Genomic DNA, 18,683 nt, shown 5'->3' on the forward strand with positions numbered 1-18,683 from the left:
ATGAGGGGCTCCCACCATTCCTGTGCTGTGCTGACATCCTCCTGGGGCTGTACCTCTGCTGTGCATATTATGAGGGGCTCCCACCATCCCTGTGCTGTGCTGACTTCCTCCTGGGGCTGCTTATTATGAGGGTCTCCCACCATCCCTGTGCTATGCTGACATCCTCCTGGGGCTGCTTATTATGAGGGACTCCCACCATCCCTGTGCTATGCTTATTATGAGGGGCTCCCACCATCCCTGTGCTGTGCTGACTTACTCCTGGGGCTGCTTATTATGAGGGGCTCCCACCATCCCTGTGCTATGCTGACATCCTCCTGGGGCTGCTTATTATGAGGGACTCCCCCCATCCCTGTGCTATGCTCATTATGAGGGGCTCCCACCATCCCTGTGCTGTGCTGACTTACTCCTGGGGCTGCTTATTATGAGGGGCTCCCACCATCCCTGTGCTATGCTGACATCCTCCTGGGGCTGCTTATTATGAGGGGCTCCCACCATCCCTGTGCTATGCTCCTTATGAGGGGCTCCCACCATCCCTGTGCTGTGCTGACTTACTCCTGGGGCTGCTTATTATGAGGGGCTCCCACCATCCCTGTGCTATGCTGACATCCTCCTGGGGCTGCTTATTATGAGGGGCTCCCACCATCCCTGTGCTATGCTCATTATGAGGGGCTCCCACCATCCCTGTGCTATGCTGACATCCTCCTGGGGCTGCTTATTATGAGGGGCTCCCACCATCCCTGTGCTATGCTCATTATGAGGGGCTCCCACCATCCCTGTGCTATACTCATTATGAGGGGCTCCCACCATCCCTGTGCTATACTCATTATGAGGGGCTCCCACCATCCCTGTGCTATGCTGACTTCCTCCTGGGGCTGCTTACGGTGCAGGTGTTAGTGCTGTATATCACGGTGCTGATGTCAGTGCTCTCTGTCACGGTGCTGCTGTCAGTGCTGTATATCACGGTGCTGGTGTGAGTGCTTTATGTCACGCTGCTGATGTCAGTGCTCTCTGTCATGGTGCTGCTGTCAGTGCTGTATATCACGGTGCTGGTGTGAGTGCTTTATGTCACGCTGCTGATGTCAGTGCTCTCTATCATGGTGCTGCTGTCAGTGCTGTATATCACGGTGCTGGTGTGAGTGCTTTATGTCACGCTGCTGATGTCAGTGCTCTCTATCATGGTGCTGCTGTCAGTGCTGTATATCACGGTGCTGGTGTGAGTGCTTTATGTCACGCTGCTGATGTCAGTGCTCTCTATCACGGTGCTGGTGTCAGATGACTCTATCACGGTGCAGGTGTCATTGCTGTATGTCACGCTGCTGGTGATCATCTCCTGCACCCTCTTCTTTGCCTACCCTGACCTTCCCTCTCCTCCATTGCCTTCATGCGCTCCACAGTCCTGAATTGTCACAACAATTTCCCATATAAAAAAAGAATGCTTGTAGTTGTCGATCCCAAATTCACCTCATACATGTGTTATGTCATTGGCCATGTGGTGGGACTATGTTTGCACAGCTATTAATTATTTTGTGGCTGTAAATTTGACCTGTAGGTTTGCGAAGTTCGCCTCCCATTGAAGTCAATGGGACCCGCCACGAACGTTCCGGTTCGTGAACTATCGGCCGCGTTCGCGGTCCGCGTTCGTGATACGTCCCGTCGGAAGTTCGTCCATCACTAGTAGTGTGTTCTGGCGTGCTGATAGAGAGATAGACAGTGTCATTTCATTTGAGTTAGATAGAGCAGGCAGGAGTTGAATCAGTTAGCTGCAGTCAGTTTATTATGTGTGTATATATATATATATATATATATGCATCCTAGGTGTTGTGTGTGTGTGTGTGTGTGTGTATGTATATGTATATATATATATATATATATATATATATATATATATATATATCTCCCAATTGCTGGTGTTCTTCTGATCCTATACCACAGTCAGGCAGCTGCAGTAATTACAGCTGGGTTACTGTATACTCTGCATAGTGTGCACTTAAAGCTACCCCAATGGCTGGTGTTCTGATCCTATACCGCAGGCAGGCAGCTGCAGTATGTATAGTTGGTGTACTGTGTACTCTGCACAGTGTGCACATAAAGCTACCTGAAGACAATTTCTGGTGTTCTCATACTAATACTACAGGTAGGCAGTTGATTCTGCTAGCTGTAGTATATCAGTATATGCGTCCCAGATTTGTGCAGCTATATCTCCCTGCAGGCCATTAGTTTGTTTGGAAGGCCAGCAAGGAGAGGCAGACAGTCACAAGCCAATAAAAGAGGGCAAGCAGGCTCTGTGTCTAGAGGCAACAGTGCTGGTCGTGGACACAGTGCATCCTCATTAGCACGTGGCCATGGGACACACTTGTCCTTTTTTTCAGCAGCTGGCTGTGTTGAGCCGCATCAAGCAGAAGACTTGGTAAAGTGGATGACCAAGCCCTCATCCTCCTTATCCTCTCTCATCCAGGTTCAGGGTACTTTGTCTGGCAAAGCAGCTGCCAATGCGGCCTCTTCCCTCGGCTCAATGGCATCAGTCACTCCTTCCCTAGCCCCACCATGTCCCCCGAACTGTTTGACCACAGTGTTAGCTACATGCTCAAGGAGGATGCCCAGCTTTTTAAAGGCTCTGATGATGGTACCCAGCTAGAGGAAGGCAGTAACGTGAACCCAGAGAGAGGGGGTGCCCAAGAAGGACCGCAATCTGGCAGTCATGTTCCCCCAGCTGCAGCATACTGCCAGGTTTGCTCTAGTGATGAGGAGGGGGGATGATGAGGTCACTGACTCCATGTAGGGGCCCAATAGGAGAGAGGAGGAGGCACATCTCCAACGAGGCAGGATGCCCTCCAGGGTCCAGCTTAAGGGCAGCACACCGACTGAATCACACTGCAGAGCTCTGAATGTGCAGGGCACTGCCTCTGCGCTTTATTCCAAAAGTTCTTTGGTGTGGACCTTTTTTGAGACCGGTGCATCAGATCGCACCGCTGCCATTAGCAACATATGTCTCAAGCGTATCTCACGTGGCCAAAACATCAGCCGCTTGGCACCACATGCTTGATCAGACATATGTCGACCTGCCATTCAGTTCATTGGCCAAGCGTACCTCAAAGACCCACACCAAAGAACAAAGCGGACCTCTCCTTGCTCCTCATCAGCTGGGATCTCCAACCCCACTATACCTTCGGTCCTCTCTGAAACCTGCACTGAGTGGAATGAAGGTGTAGAATTAGGTGTGTCACAGCAAAGTACTTGCGGCAATCTGCTATCTGTACACCAACGTTTGATTGTACCAGGCAAATGTCCCTGCCCCAGCTGCTGCACCATCGAAAGAAGTTCACTCCCAGCCATCCACATGCCAAGCAGTTGAATGCTAGCTTGGCTAAATTGCTAGAACTTCAACTGCTGCCTTTTAAGTTGGTAGACTCGGCCCCCTTCCATGAGTTCGTGGAATATGTGGTTCCTCAGTGGCAGGTTCCCAGACGCCACTTTTTCTCAGGGAAGGCGATTCCGTCTCTCTACTGGCATGTGGAAGTCAATGTCTTGGCCTAGCTGGACAGGGCGGTCAGCGGTAAGGTGCATATTACCGCTGACTCATGGTCCAGCAGGCATGGACAGGGACGTTACCCATCTTTCACAGCGCATTGGGTGACTCTTCTGGCAGCTGGGAAGGATGCATGACAAGGTACAGTAGTGTTGGAGGTTGTTCCACCACCACGCCTCCAAAATGCTACTACTGGTGATTCTGACACACCTCTCTCCTCCACCCCCTCCTCTTCTTCTTTCTCCATGGCCTCTTCCTGTGCTTTGTCCTCGGGAACCAGTGGTGCTCTGTAGGTGTTCAAGGGGTTATGCAAGTACACAGGAAAAAAGATGCCATGTGGTGCTTGCACTGGTGTGCTTGGGGGACAGGAGCCACACTGGGGCAGAGATTCTGTCAGCTCTGCAGGGGGTGGTTGATGTCACACCAGCTTAAGCCAGGAATGGTGGTTTGCGACAATGGCACCAACCTCCTCTCGGCCCTCCGACAGGGACAACTGACCCATGTGCCCTGTGTGGCTCAGGTCCTTAACTTGGTGGTGCAGCAGTTCATGGGCAAGTATCCGGGCTAACAGGATGTCCTGAGGCAGGCCAGGAAAGTCTGTGTGCATTTCCGCCAGTCATATAATGCCGGTGCTTGGCTGGCTGACCTCCAAAAGGAGTTGAACCTGCCCAAGAACCGCCTAATCTGTGACAAGCCCACAAGGTGAAACTCAACATTGGCCATGCTGCAGCGGCTGCACACGCAGCAGAGGGTCATCAATGAGTACCTGTGTGACTACGGCACCAGGACAGGGTCAGGGGAGCTTGTTTTTTTCCCCACGCCAGTGGGCCATGATCAGGGATGCATGCACTGTCCTGTCACCATTTGAGGAGGGCACAAGAATGGTGAGAAGTGACAGTGCATGCATCAGTGACACTGTACCTCTTGTCCACCTGTTGGAGCACACGCTGCGTGGAATAATGGACAGGGCACTTGAGGCAGAACAGAGGCAGGAAGAGGAGGACTTCCTTACCTCTCAAGGCCCCCTTTATCCAGACAGTGTTCCTGCTGTCCCACCCATCACACAGGAAGAGCACGCGGAGGAGGAGGATTGTGTCAGCATGGAGGTGGAGCCTGGCACTCAGCATCAGCAGCAGTCTTTTAGGGATCATTTACAGTCTCAAGAAACCCGTGGACTTGTACGTGGCTGAGAGGAGGTGACTGAGGATCATGTCATCCTTAGTGACCCAGAGGACTCCAGACCGAATGCTAACCTACGCTGCAAAGCCTGCGGAAGGATCCTCATATTCATCGGATTAAGGAAAGGGATCATTACTGGCTGGCAACCCTCCTTGATGGACATTGCAAAGGTAAGGTTGCGGACCTTATCTTGCCATCGCAGAGGGAGCAGAGGATGAGACTTGTTCGGGGGGCCTTGCAGAAAGGTCTGTGCAATGCGTTCCCAGAGACTGGGAGGTTACAAATTCCTGGTCCTGGACAACGTGTTGCTGAGGCTTCGGTCAGTCACAGAAGGAGCGGTGGAGAAGGTGGCCATCTAACCGATGCGTTCAGACAATTTTTTAGGCCCCAAGCCCCAAGGTATGATCGGTTCCAGCAACCATCACCAGCGTCTGATTTACATCGTGCAGGAATACCTAGGGGCAAGGTCAGACTTGGACTCCTTTCCCACTGAAAATCCTCTGGGTTACTGGGTCTTGAGGATGGATTACTGGCCAGAGCTTGCACAGTATGCAATTGAGCTACTGGCCTGTCCTGCATCCAGCGTCCTTTTGGAACGCACATTCAGTGATGCTGGAGGCTTTGTAACCGATCACAGGGTGCCCCTCTCCACCGACTCGGTTGATTGAGTGACCTTCATAAAAATGAATCAGTCTTGGATTACCACCAGCTACCAAGCACCTGATGATGATACAACCGAATATTTTATTTGAAATGTTAGATCCTTTCAAGACTGCCTATGCTGATGCTGAGTGACTATCCTGTTATGCTGAGTGACTATCCTCTTCCTCATCAACGATCATGCTGATAGCTTGGAAGAACATTTTTGCTTCTGGGCGCTGCCACCAGTGGCTAAGGCCCAATTTTTCAGCCCCTGTAATCCAATACTTTGCAGCAGGGCTCATTCCTGCTCTCCAACTAGAGTTTCTGTGAGGTGTTGCAGTGTTGTGCCACCAGTGCCTAAGGCCAAATTTTTCAGCCTCTGTTCAACAGGGGCATGTAATTACAATTCTTAATATAATATTTCACAGCAGGGCCCATTCTAGCACCCACCGAGAGTAACTGTGAAGACTTAGTTTTATGGCACCACTACCAAAGACCCAATTTTTCTACCACTGTTCAACAATGGCATGTAATTACAATTCTTGATATAATAGTTCACAGCAGGGTGCTCCATCGCCCACCAAGAGTCACTTTGAGGGCTTACAGTGTTGTGGCAACACCAACACCTTATTCCCAGATTTCTGCAGAGCATATAGGGCAGGCCCCTACTTTCAAACATCCAACTTAAAAACGTCTCCTACTTGCAAACAGAAAGAGTCAACAGGAAGTGAGATGAAATCTTACAGTGTTCTGGTACCACCAACACCTAAGGTCCAATTTTATGCACAGTATATAGAGAAGGCATATAGTAAATATACTGCTGTTCAGATTATATAGTGCCTGGGGGCCCCCCACACCATTTAAGAAAAATGGGTGCAGGGTTCCCCTTAATATCCATACCAGACCCAAAGCGGCTGGTAATGGACTGGGGGGAACCTATCAATTTTTTTTAATGATTTTCATCTATATTGCCGGGACCCGACAAAACATTATATCCGTAAGTAGTTTTAAATTACTTTTCCCCCCTTTAGAAATGTCATTTTTCTGCGGGACTGTTCTAAACACGGGAAAAATGTGCTACTTTATAGGCATACTATAGACACCCCCCAGGCACCATATTTAAAGTAAAAAGAAAAAAAATGACGCTATTTCACCTAAAAACAGCAAACTGCAACTTAAAAGTGATATACACACCAACAGAATTAATAAAAAAAATAAAGCTGTTCTAATAGAGAAGGATCAAATGTACTAACAAATAAAAACTAAATAACAGTATTGATTAATATATGAAAAATGTGGAAAGAAACCCTTTCCATAGAGGTTCTGAGAGGTTAAGTGCTATCACACCCCATAACCATTTTAAGTTAAACCATCAAATTGTGTTTACAAATAAATGTAACCAAATCCCTAAATTGGTAAAATACAAAGCAAATAATAAAAAGTCTCTTTGTGTGTGTCCAGGAGACATGAACACAGCAACACCCTGTGAAAAATCTTCCAGAAGCAACACCCTGTGACTCGGCCACCATACAGAATGAAGGCTTACCAGCTTCTCAGAAAATAATAGCTTGTCACCCTGCCTGGGTAATTACGATCCTCCCACCGCAGCGAATGGCTAGCAACTCTGGCGTTCCTGGGGCTCCAACCCGGATCCTTCGGTACTCTCAAAGTACCAAAAACAGCTCCCTCACCCCATGTTGGAGACTTGTTCAATGGACCCCTGTTTACACAGTCAGGTCAGTTAAGCTTCCCACACTGGGAGTAGTGTGTGCTGATTGTCTCTGTGGAGATCCTGAGTCGTTTAGATCACACAACTTCAAGAAAGCCAGCTTTACCTTCCAACTCAACAGGGGGCAGTGTTGCACCGTATCATGTAAAATCAATAAAGAATATATAGTGCTCTCTGCTTATAGGTATGCATTTATTAAGAAGGTAAAAAGCTACACTTACATACAAGGCACTAAAATCCTAGTGCCTGGATGAAGAGCATGCGGTCAAACGCTTGGTGACCAGTGATAAAATGAAATGAATGAGAGGTGTCTGCAGCCGACATGGTGTGGATTCCCCTGCACGTGTATCGTTCCAGTGGGCGGGACTTCATCAGCAGTGATATTTAAAGGAATATTACATTTTTATTGTTTCACGTTAAGCATTATTAAAATCACTGCGCCCGAAAAAACGGGCATTTTAAAAACTTTTTTTCATTGATTCATGTCCCCTGGGGCAGTTGCCATCCCCTCTCGTTTGTTCCTGGCCAATGAGAAGCTTCCCCCGCCTGTGTAGTGTAAACATAGTCAGGGAGGAAGTGATGTCACTCTCCTCGGGGCGTTCTTTTTGACCGGACTGCGAGGAGACCACAGATAGTAAGTGCACCAACACTACACTGACATGTAGGTACACATAGGCACACAAATCACCCCCCGATCGTCCCCCCATCCCAGTAACAGTCACTGATTGCAGTGATCATTTATTTACTGATCACTGCATTTAGTGTCAGTTGTGACAGTAAAAACTGTCAGGGCAGTTAGTGTTAGATCCAGGGTAGCCCCCTACCCCCCTAATAAATGTTTAACCCCCTGATTGCCCCTAGAGTTAACCCTTTCACCCCCTTTTGCCAGTGTCACTAAGCAATCGTTTTTCTAATCGCTGCATTAGTGTCACTGGTGCCGCTAGGTAGCTAGTTATTTTTTTAGGTTCACCGCCAGGTTTTTATAGCGCTAGGTACCCCCATATACTACCCAATAAAGGTTTTAACCCCCTGATTGCCCCTTGAGTTAACCCTTTCACCAGCGATCACCGTATAAGTGTCACTGGTGATGCTGGATAGCCAGTTAGTTATTTAGGTTCCCCGTCAGGTTTTTATATAGCGTCCAGGACCCCCATATACTACCTAATAAAGGTTTTAACCCCCTGATTGCCCCTAGTTAACCCTTTAACCCCCTTTTGCCAGTGTCACTACGTGATTGCTTTTCTGATCGCTGCATTAGTGTCACTGGTGCCGCTAGGTAGCTAGTTATTTTTTTATGTTCACCGCCAGGTTTTTATAGCGCTAGGTACCCCCATATACTACCTAATAAAGATTTTAACCCCCTGATTGCCCCTAGTTAACCCTTTCACCAGCGATCACCGTATAAGTGTCACTGGTGACACTGGTTAGCCAGTTAGTTATTTAGGTTCCCCGTCAGGTTTTTATATAGCGCCACGGACCCCCATATACTACCTAATAGAAATTTGAACACCCTGATTGCCCCTAGTTAACCCTTTCACCAGTGATCACCGTAAAAGTGTTACGGGTGACTCTGGTTAGTTTGATTTTTATAGAATCAGGGCACCCACCATTTATTACCCAATAAAGGTTTAACCCCCTGATCACCTGGCGGGTGATATCAATTAGGTTTTAGGGTCAGGGTGTGCGTCGCCCCAGGCAGCGCTAGGTTAGTGCCAGTACCGCTAACACCCACGCGTAAAGCATACACCTCCCGTAGTGGTATAGAATCTGAACAGATCAATATCTGATCTGATCAGATCTATACTAGCGTCCCCAGCAGTTTAGGGTTTCAAAAAAACGCATTGTTAGCGGGATCAGCCCAGATACCTGCTAGCACCTGCGTTTTGCCCCTCCGCCCAGCCCACCCAAGTGCAGTATCGATCGATCACTGTCACTTACAAAACACTAAACACATAACTGCAGCGATCGCAGAGTCAGGCCGGATCCCTGCCATCGCTAACAGTTTTTTTGGTAGCGTTTTATATTTAAATCCTGAAGGCAGTGCTTGGTTTTCGGGGTCCCGTACGTGGCTAGGCTCCCAAAAAGTCCCCCACATGTGGTATCCCCGTACTCGGGAAAAGCAGCAGAATTTATTTTGGGGTGTAATTTCACTTATTCCCATAGTATGTGTGAGCAATATATCATTTAGTGACAACTTTGTGCAAAAAAAAAAGTTTGCAATATTCCCGCAACTTGTGGCAAAATATTAAATAATTAATGGACTCAACATGCCTCTCAGTAAATAGCTTGGGGTGTCTACTTTCCAAAATGGGGTCATTTGGGGGGGGGTGTGATATTTTGGCATTTTATGGCCTTCGAAACTGTGATAGGTAGTGAGGAGTGAAATCAAAAATTTGCACCCTAAAGCCCCGTACACACGAGAGGACTTATGTCCGACAGACTTCCGAAGGAGTTCTGCCGGAGTTCTGCTGGAGTTCCGACAGAGTTCTGACGGACTTTTCGGCTGAACGGACTTGGCCACACACAATCACACTAAACTCCGACGGATTTGAACGTGATGACGTACGACTGGATTCGAATAAGGAAGTTCATAGCCAGTAGCCAATAGCTGCCCTAGCGTCGGTTTTAGTCCGTCGGAATAGCATACACACGAGCGAATTTTTCGAAGGGACTGGGTCCGGCGGAGTTCCGTCGGAAAAATTTGAAGCATGTTCCATATTCTAAAGTCCGTCAGACTTTGGTGAATCAAAAGTCCGTTGCAGCCCACACACGATCGAATAGTCTGACGGACTCAGTCCATCGGACTTTGGATGTTGAAACGTCCTCTCGTGTGTACGGGGCTTTAGAAATCCTGAAGGCAGTGATTGGTTTTCGGGGTGCCGTACGCGGCTAGACTCCCAAAAAGTCCCACATATGTGGTATCCCCGTACTCAGGAGAAGCAGCAGAATATATTTTGGGGTGCAATTCCACATATAACTATGGCATGTGTGAGCAATATATCATTTAGTGACAACTTTTTGTAAACTTTTTTTTTTGTGTCATTATTCAATCACTTGGGACAAAAAAAAAAATATTCAATGGGCTCAACCTGCCCCTCAGCAATTTCCTTGGGGTGTCTACTTTCCAAAATGGGGTCATTTGGGGGGGGGGGGTTGTACTGCCCTGCCATTTTAGCACCTCAAGAAATGAGATAGGCAGTCATAAATTAAAAGCTGTGTAAATTCCAGAAAATGTCCTCTAGTTTGTAGACGCTATAACTTTTGCGCAAACCAATAAATATACGCTTATTGACATTTTTTTTACTAAAGACATGTGGCTGAATACATTTTGGCCTAAATGTATGACTAAAATTGAGTTTATTCGATTTTTCTTATAGCAAAAAGTAGAAAATATATTTTTCTTCAAAATTTTCAGTCTTTTTCCTTTTATATGAGCCCTCAGGAGTCATGAAGAGGAGTCATGATAGCCGTGAGGGATTCGGTGAACTTTGAACTTAAAGACTCTTTTATTGATCCGGATGGTAGGTTCATCATATTGGTTTGTACCATAAACAGGATTCCCATTACCTTTGCCTATATATATGCTCCTAACTCGCACCAACTAAAGTTTCTAAAGAAAGTTATTAAACAAATGGAGCAGGTACAAGTTGGAAGCATATTGATTTGTGGGGACTTCAACATGATTTTAGATAGAGATTTGGATACCTCCTCTAGAGTCAGGAATCATTTCCCTAAATTCTGAGAACTCCTGCTCAAGGAAAGCTTATATGACGCCTGCCGTTGCCTAAATGCAAGCGAGAGATCATACACGTACTAATCCCCTAGATTTAATTCCTACTGCAGACTAGATATGTTTATTACTGATAAGGACTTGCTCCACAGGATTACACATTCATCTATCTTAGATATTACATGGCCAGACCATGCCCCGGTCTTGATTCACATTGAAGGATGCAGAACTCACACTCCATCCCGTATATGGAGGAACAACGAGACTATATTGCAAGACCCAAAATTTCAAATAGAAATCTCCCAACAACTTGAGGAATACTTTAATTTCAATGACCCTGAGTGCACCAGTCCTTTCACTAATTGGAATGCCCATAAAGCTTTTATAAGAGGAGCTCTAATAAAACTTAATTCCAAAATCCAGAAAGCCCGCTCTACCAAATTAAATAACCTACTAACTGAACTCCGTTCTTTAGAACAACGTAACCAGTCAAACCCATCCGTTGACCTCGCCACCCATTTATTTCAAGTAAGATATAAAATTAGAGAATGGTATAGCGTAAAACATGACCACGCTATGAAAAGGCTCCGACTTAATTATTATGGAAACAACAACAGAGCAGGTAAATTCCTGGCCAATCGTTTAAAAGATAAACGTTCTAAAACATCAATCCCACATCTGTTCCACCCCAAAACAACAGCTAAAGTAGAAAACCCCCAGGAAATTGCAGACGCATTCGCAGACTACTATGCATCCCTTTATAACCTACATACGGACCCCAACACAATTAGGCCAACAAAGGAAAACATAGAGTCTTTCTTAGCTAAAGTCCATCTACCCTCGTTATCGAACGCCCAACTTCAGGAATTAAGAGCCCCATTTACATCAACCGAGTTAGAGAAAGCTATCCAATCCCTACCTTTAGGGAAATCCCCAGGCCCAGATGGGCTTTCTAACGTGTATTACAAAAATTTCAGTGATATAATATCCCCTCACCTTCTCTCTATCTTTAACGTAGCTAGGACAACCGGATCCTTCCCAGCAGAAATGCTTAAGGCCTATGTTGTCACTCTGCCCAAGCCAGGGAAATCTCCAGACACACCAGCCAACTTCCGTCCCATATCTCTCCTCAATGGAGATATCAAACTGTACGCTAAAGTGATAGCAAACAGAATTTATGATATTATACCAGACTTAGTGAACCCGGACCAAACTGGATTCATGAAAGGGAGGCAGGCATCAGATGCCACACGGCGCTTACTAAATATCATTCACCAAGCTGGGACTCATGGAACGCCTTCTCTGCTTCTCTCAATAGATGCAGAGAAGGCGTTTGACAGGGTCCAGTGGGAATACATGGAAGCGGCGCTAAGGAAGTTTGGCTTTCAAAATGAGGCCCTGTCGGCTATCCTGGCACTTTATTCCAATCCTTCTGCTTAGGTATTTACCGTGGGGCTTTTATCCAAAACCTTTACCATATCAAATGGCACCCGCCAGGGGTGTCCTCTGTCACCTTTAATATTTAATCTGATGATAGAACCCCTGGCGGAGGCCATTAGATCCCATCCACACATTTCAGGACTCAAAGTCCAACGAAAGGAACGCATAGTCAATTTGTTCGCTAATGATATCATTCTTTTCCTATCGAATCCAGTTGTGTCTCTACCATTTACACATGAAATTTTAGAAGCATTTGGACAGATTTCTTACTATAAAGTAAATTTTACTAAATCCCTAATATTAGATCTAGGGCTGAACCACCATGTGAGCTCATATCTTAAACGAACATTCCCATATTTATGGGCCTCCAAACAGATTCCCTACCTCGGCATACAGTTGACAACGAACCTGTCCCATATTGCAGATGTCAACATAAAAACTCTTCTACAAGACATAAAAAAACCCTTTCCAAAATCTCAACAACCGAATTATCGTGGGCAGGGAGAATAGCATCCTATAAAATGTTGATCCAAAAATTTTATACATATTCAGAACCCTCCCTATACCATATAAAGCCTCACATTTTCAGAATTGACTAAACTCCTCAAGCAATACATCTGGAAGGGTAAAAGAGTCAGATGCCCAATTAATAAACTTATAATGCATAGAAAAGCGGGAAGCATGGGCCTTCCTGACATCAAAGACTATTATTGGGCAGCCATACTGGCACAAGCTAAACTTTGGTTTCTTCCAAATCCTGAACCACTATGGGTAAACACTGAAACGTCTATAGCAAAAACCCAACATATGAGTCTACTTCTCATGGCAGACACTTGGAAATCTAGATCCTTAAAGAGGGATTCCACCTGCAAAAAAAATATTAAAAGGCAGCAGCTATAAATACTACAGCTGCTGACTTTTTATAAATGGACACTCACCTGTCCCGGGTTCCAGCGATGCCGAGGCCGATCGATCGCTCAGCCCTCGGCTGCTGCCGCCACCATTCCAGGTGAGGGAATCAGGAAGTGAAACGAATCGGCTTCACTTCTCGGTTCCCTACTGCGCATGCACGAGCCGCGCCGCGCAATAGGAAATCTCCGCGCTGTCACTGGGACCCGTGTGTGTCCCAGCAGACAGCGCGGCAAGGCAGGAAGTGGCGTAGACTCCCGTGGGAGTCTATGCCCGGAAGTGGGTGAAAATACCTGTCTTTGACAGGTATCTCCACCCCTTCCCCCCTGAAAGGTGTCAATTGTGACACCGGAGGGGGGGATCCGATCAGCGGAGGTTCCACTTTAGGGTGGAATCCCGCTTTAACATGCTTCTCCCCAACGATTACAGCGACTATCGTAGCATGGAGACACTTACGACAGCAACAATTGCTGGGAAATCTCCGCACTACAGTTAGAATCCCGATTCAAACTTCGGAAATACTGCTCCCGTATAGTACGGTTACCAAATGGAAGAAGAATGGAATAGAATGGGTAGACGACTTATACATTCATGAAACCCTAAGATCGTTCGACTCCTTAAAATCCAGCTATAATATACCCCAAACTAGCAAATTTCTATACAATCAGGTGTCATCCTTTCTACTGAAATCTCCCCCACCGAATATTGAAATAAACAGCCTCATATGTCAATACTATATGTCCCCCAACACCAAGAGTAAAGGCATCTCACTTTTATACAACACTTTGCAATACAAACAACTGTTGGTGAAATCCTCCTCTATGCTCACACGGGAGAAGGATTTAAACCAGACCTACGATGTCAATCAATGGAGCAATGCCTTCAGATATAACTACAAAGCCACCCATTGCATTAACCACAGGGAGCTCACTCAGAAGATACTTCATAAATGGTATAGAACTCCTCATCAATTGGCAAGAATGTTCTCTACACACTCTTCGCTTTGTTGGAGAGATTGCGGTAGCGTAGGCACTATACTGCATATATTCTGGCATTGTAAAAACATTTCTAGCTTTTGCAGGAAGTTGTTTAGTATACTCACAGAAATCACAGGAGTGTTACAGTCCCCAAACCCAGCTCTAGCAGTTCTCCACCTCGGTATTGACAATTATCCGCCCCAATTCCGTACAGTAGTGATCCATATCCTGATTACGGCTAAATTAGTTATTGCCCAACACTGGAAAGCATATTGTCCCCAAACCCATATGAAGTTCTAGTCCAGGTGAACCTGAATTTTCAATATGAAAGATTGTTGGCTCTTAGGAAATCTTGTGGCAAAAAATTGGACTCACAATGGAAATGTTGGACAGAATGGTATAAGAAATAATCTCTACTTCCATTGATAATGGGAATCCTTGAACAGATCCTCGAACAGACCCTCAAACTATGTCATGTATAGATACTTATTCTTTGTACAGATGCTAGTCCTTTTATATATCGCCACCCATTTTGGACTTTATTTTGATAAAAACCTGATTGCTGCGACTGACGTTATCCAGTGATACTCTGGATGGCCCTTCCGACACAGCGTGATCCCAGTTGGGGTGCGGAGGGAGCCAGACAGAGGTCACCGTACTATATGGTTGTACTAATTATTTAAGAGTACTGGTCGGACTTTCAATTCAAGAGATTGAGTTAGTAGTAATAAGATATGTATATGAAACCAGTGGAAGAAAACTGGTTTTATAACTATAAGAGCATTTTCGATATATATCATCTAATTGTAGTTCATCACCACTTGTATTTGTTTCATTTTGTTTGTACCGAATGAAAATTTCAATAAAAATTATTTAAAAGAATGTGATTTTTCATGTTCCTGTCCCATAGACTTTAATGGTGTTCGCATGTTCGAAAAAATCTTTTGCTTGTTCACATGTTCTGCTGCGAACCGAACCGAGGGGGGTGTTTGGCTCATCTCTACTAACTGTCTAGTAGCACTGAACAGAGCCCTATTCTATCTCTCTCCATGCCAATATCACACTGAAAATTACCACTATGGGGAGAATATTTTTTGGGTGTGGAGCGGGACTAAGAGTAATGAGCTATGATTGGATAAAGTCATCATTACTTTCTACAATTGTGGCTCTGACAGTGCTCTGTGCCCTGATTGGGCAAAGCTTTCATTGCTTAAGCCAATCAGGGCTTCCAATGCACTGTGCGGAGGTGCAGTGCATTGTGATCATTCTGCGGACTGAACAAATGGTCAAACACCTCAATAATTTGGGTGCTTGAACGGGCGAACAGCCAGTGTTCACCCAACACTAAATGTTAGTTTTCATGGAAGGAGTGTGACTGGAGATACAAAGTACACATTTTATTCCACTTTATAACGACACATTACATCCCTGCCACAAAGCATGGCCAACTTATTTACAGATGAGATAAATAATTAATTTTACAATTTTATGCATTTTTGTATTCAATATTTTTTTAAACTGGCATATAAAAGAATTTCTAAAAAGTTTAAACATTAATGTTAAAACAATATAATATTCTTACATACCTGTGCCTGGACAAAGAAGAGCCCACAGAAGGATGACACGCAGGGGGCACAGGAGGAAGACACGCAGGGGGCACAGGAGGATGACACGCAGGGGGCACAGGAGGAAGACACGCAGGGGGCACATTGCTGCAGTCGGGGTATCTGGTCTGTGTGAAATAATGAAATAATGAGAATTTATAAATTTACAGAAAACTCAAACAGGAAGAAGATTATATTTTGTAAAACTCTTGTTTCCTTTTTTTCAAGAATAAAATCTGGTGCCTCAGACCAACCACATCCAAAATTTCATTTGTAGTGGATTTCAAAGTGATAAACCAGCAGAAAGTGTTTTATATCTTGGGGACTTTCTTGGTAAGATATCTGTGCCGAGTTCCTGGCTACTCACAATTCAATACTCAATTTTTTCCTCTTGTAATGAGTGGTCTTCTCACTTCAGATCCCACAGTGGGTCCATCTGTTTCTCCGGCTCCCCCAATCACATACAGGTGGATATCCTCCATGGGTGATCAGTTGGCGCAGAGTGAGTAAAGTACTTGGAACCTTTCCCTGTGGCTCCTGTTCACACTGCCAATTTATTCACCCGAGTAGGCATTTGCGACTACCCAATGACCGCATGTTTATCCCCAAACATTTTGGCAATTGTCAAACGTCAGAGGTAGTCTATTTGTTGCAGTGTGAATGTGGTTGCTACTATGTGGAAAAGACTATTCACAAATTCTGGAAGTGTATATCTATTGCCGCATACAAAGTATGAGACAAAGTGACCCTGAATATATGTTTATGCTGGCTGCTACCCCGAGTGTCATTCTTGGCCGTGGATCGAGTCCAACCCAGTCCACGGGGTGGGGACTTCAACAAGTCCCTCCTCCGGCATGAACTGTGGTAGATCTCTGATCTGAATTCCACTTTGCCCCAGGACTCAATGAGGCCTTTAGCTTCAAGACATTTCTTCAAGGTTTCATCTCTGGAGGTTTTGAAAAGGACCTCTGATCTTCACAAGTAGGACTTCTCACTGTGGTCTCCATATCTGGGATGTATATACGTTTATTATTATATCTCAACACCAGAGTAAATTTAGGGTATGCAGCCACTAAAATCCTCTTTGTGGCCCCCATATCCTTCAATATACAGAAAAAAACACCTTGGGGGGAGAAAGAAATGTCACAAAATATGCATAAAACATATATAGAATAAAGGTCGTGGATAATCAGATATGGAGTTCATAAAGTCCAATTGAGTGCTATGGCAACAATAGTGGCAGCTCCCTTTAGAGTGAAGTAATTCTCTTGAAGACGAATGGAAAGACAACACAGTGCACCAGACTAAGTGTAGCAGAAATATCAAAAAGGGCTTTATTAAGAACATCAGCCAATGTCAGGAAAATGGCCGAAGAAGGACTGGCAATTCCACCCAAGACAATCATGGCCACCATGGTGCACAGTGTGACTGATGTGGGCAGTACTTCTGGGTCTATTTAACCACTTGCCATCCGCTGCATGCCAATATGTCCCCTTTAATTTGCGGGCTAGTGGGCGTGTGCCACCGGCGGGGCGCACGCAGTATACTGCGTGACCGCACATTGCGGGCTCAATGTCTGCAGGTGTTCTGCGATCGTGCCATGGAGAGGCAGATCGAGGAGATGCCTATGTAAACATCCCCCCTACAATTAGAATCACTCCCTAGGGCACACTTAACCCCTTGATCGCCCCCTAGTGTTTAACCCCTTCCCTGCCAGTGTCATTTACACAGTAATCAGTGCGTTTTTATAGCACTGATCGCTGTATAAATGTGAATGGTCCCAAAATAGTGTCAAAAGGTTCCGATGTGTCGGCCGCAATGTCGCAGTCACAATAAAAAAAAAAAAAAACAGATCACCTCCATTACTAGTAAAAGAATAATAATAAAAATGCCATAAATCTTTTACCTATTTTGTAGACACTATAACTTTTGTGCAAACCAATCAATATACCGTATATACTGGAGTATAAGCCAAATTTTTCAGCATGCCCTCCCTCGGCTTATACTCGAGTCTGTGTCCAGGCGCACGAGGCTGCAGATGATCTCCCGGCGCTGTGATGTAAGTCTAGTCAGCGGCTTTGCAGTGTAACAAAGCCCCTCCTCCTCCTCGATAGGCGGATCACTGACTCACTGCTGGGAAACTGAGTCAGTGTTCCATCATGGGCGAGGAGGAGGCAGGGCTTTGTTATACTACACGGCCTCCGACTAGACTGCATATCACAGCGCCGGTGTAGCAGTAAAAACGATATGGAGATCATAAGGCTGCAGATGGGCACAGTGGTACAGGAGGCACAGATCAGATAGGGAGATTGGCACAGTGAGGCACACAGATGGACAAAATACCACCAAAAGAAAGCTCTATTTGTGGGTAAAAAAAGTAAATACATTTTGTTTGGGTGCAGCATCACACGACCGCTCAATTGTCAGTCAAAACAACACTATGTCGTAATGGAAAAAGCACTCTGGTCAGAAAGGGGATAAATCCTTCCGGGGATGAAGTGGTTAAGCCTGCTGTTGGAGCCACCCCTTGCTGGATTAATCGTCAGCTCCCCAATGTTTCCCGTGACCCTGTGTCTCTGTGATTCTGTTCCCTGTTACCGACCTGACTGACGGCATTTCTGGACTGATCTCTTGTGTATTATAATTGGCTTGTCTTCAGTTCTTGCTACTGACATATTCTGCCTGGTACCCCACACTCAGCGGCTCTGTGGGTCATCCCAGCAACTACCAGTGCACTCCAAGTGACTGGCTCATCAACAACACCTGGCAAATCATGCACCTTTGGGCACTACTCCCTCTGTATCACTCCCAGGGGAGCACTACACTTAGCCGCAAAGGGGCACCCTCTCAACAATCGACCTCTTCCTTGGAACCTGACAGTATAATCCAGCCATATGTCTGGGGTCAATGGAGGCACGTCCCTTTTGGAGGCTCTGTGCCAACAAGT

General features: G+C 45.7%; 2 protein-coding genes across 2 annotated transcripts in view; one reads left to right on the forward strand and one right to left on the reverse strand.

Moving 5' to 3' along the window:
- Positions 1 to 18,683, forward strand: part of LOC143973410 (uncharacterized) — an 803,348-nt gene that overhangs the window by 256,221 nt on the left and 528,444 nt on the right. The window lies entirely within an intron of this gene.
- The window catches only part of LOC143973409 (uncharacterized), a 66,440-nt gene that overhangs the window by 46,639 nt on the left and 1,118 nt on the right, over positions 1 to 18,683 (reverse strand). The window contains exon 3 of the mRNA XM_077474401.1: positions 15,719 to 15,864. Within this exon, the coding sequence (XP_077330527.1) occupies positions 15,719 to 15,864 (146 nt within the window). The remainder of the gene's footprint in view (positions 1 to 15,718; positions 15,865 to 18,683) is intronic.

Source organism: Lithobates pipiens, unplaced genomic scaffold (assembly GCF_037356315.1).
Source record: "Lithobates pipiens isolate NorthernLeopardFrog02 unplaced genomic scaffold, aLitPip1_a1.2 Scaffold_80, whole genome shotgun sequence".
In the NCBI taxonomy this organism is placed as follows: domain Eukaryota; kingdom Metazoa; phylum Chordata; class Amphibia; order Anura; family Ranidae; genus Lithobates; species Lithobates pipiens.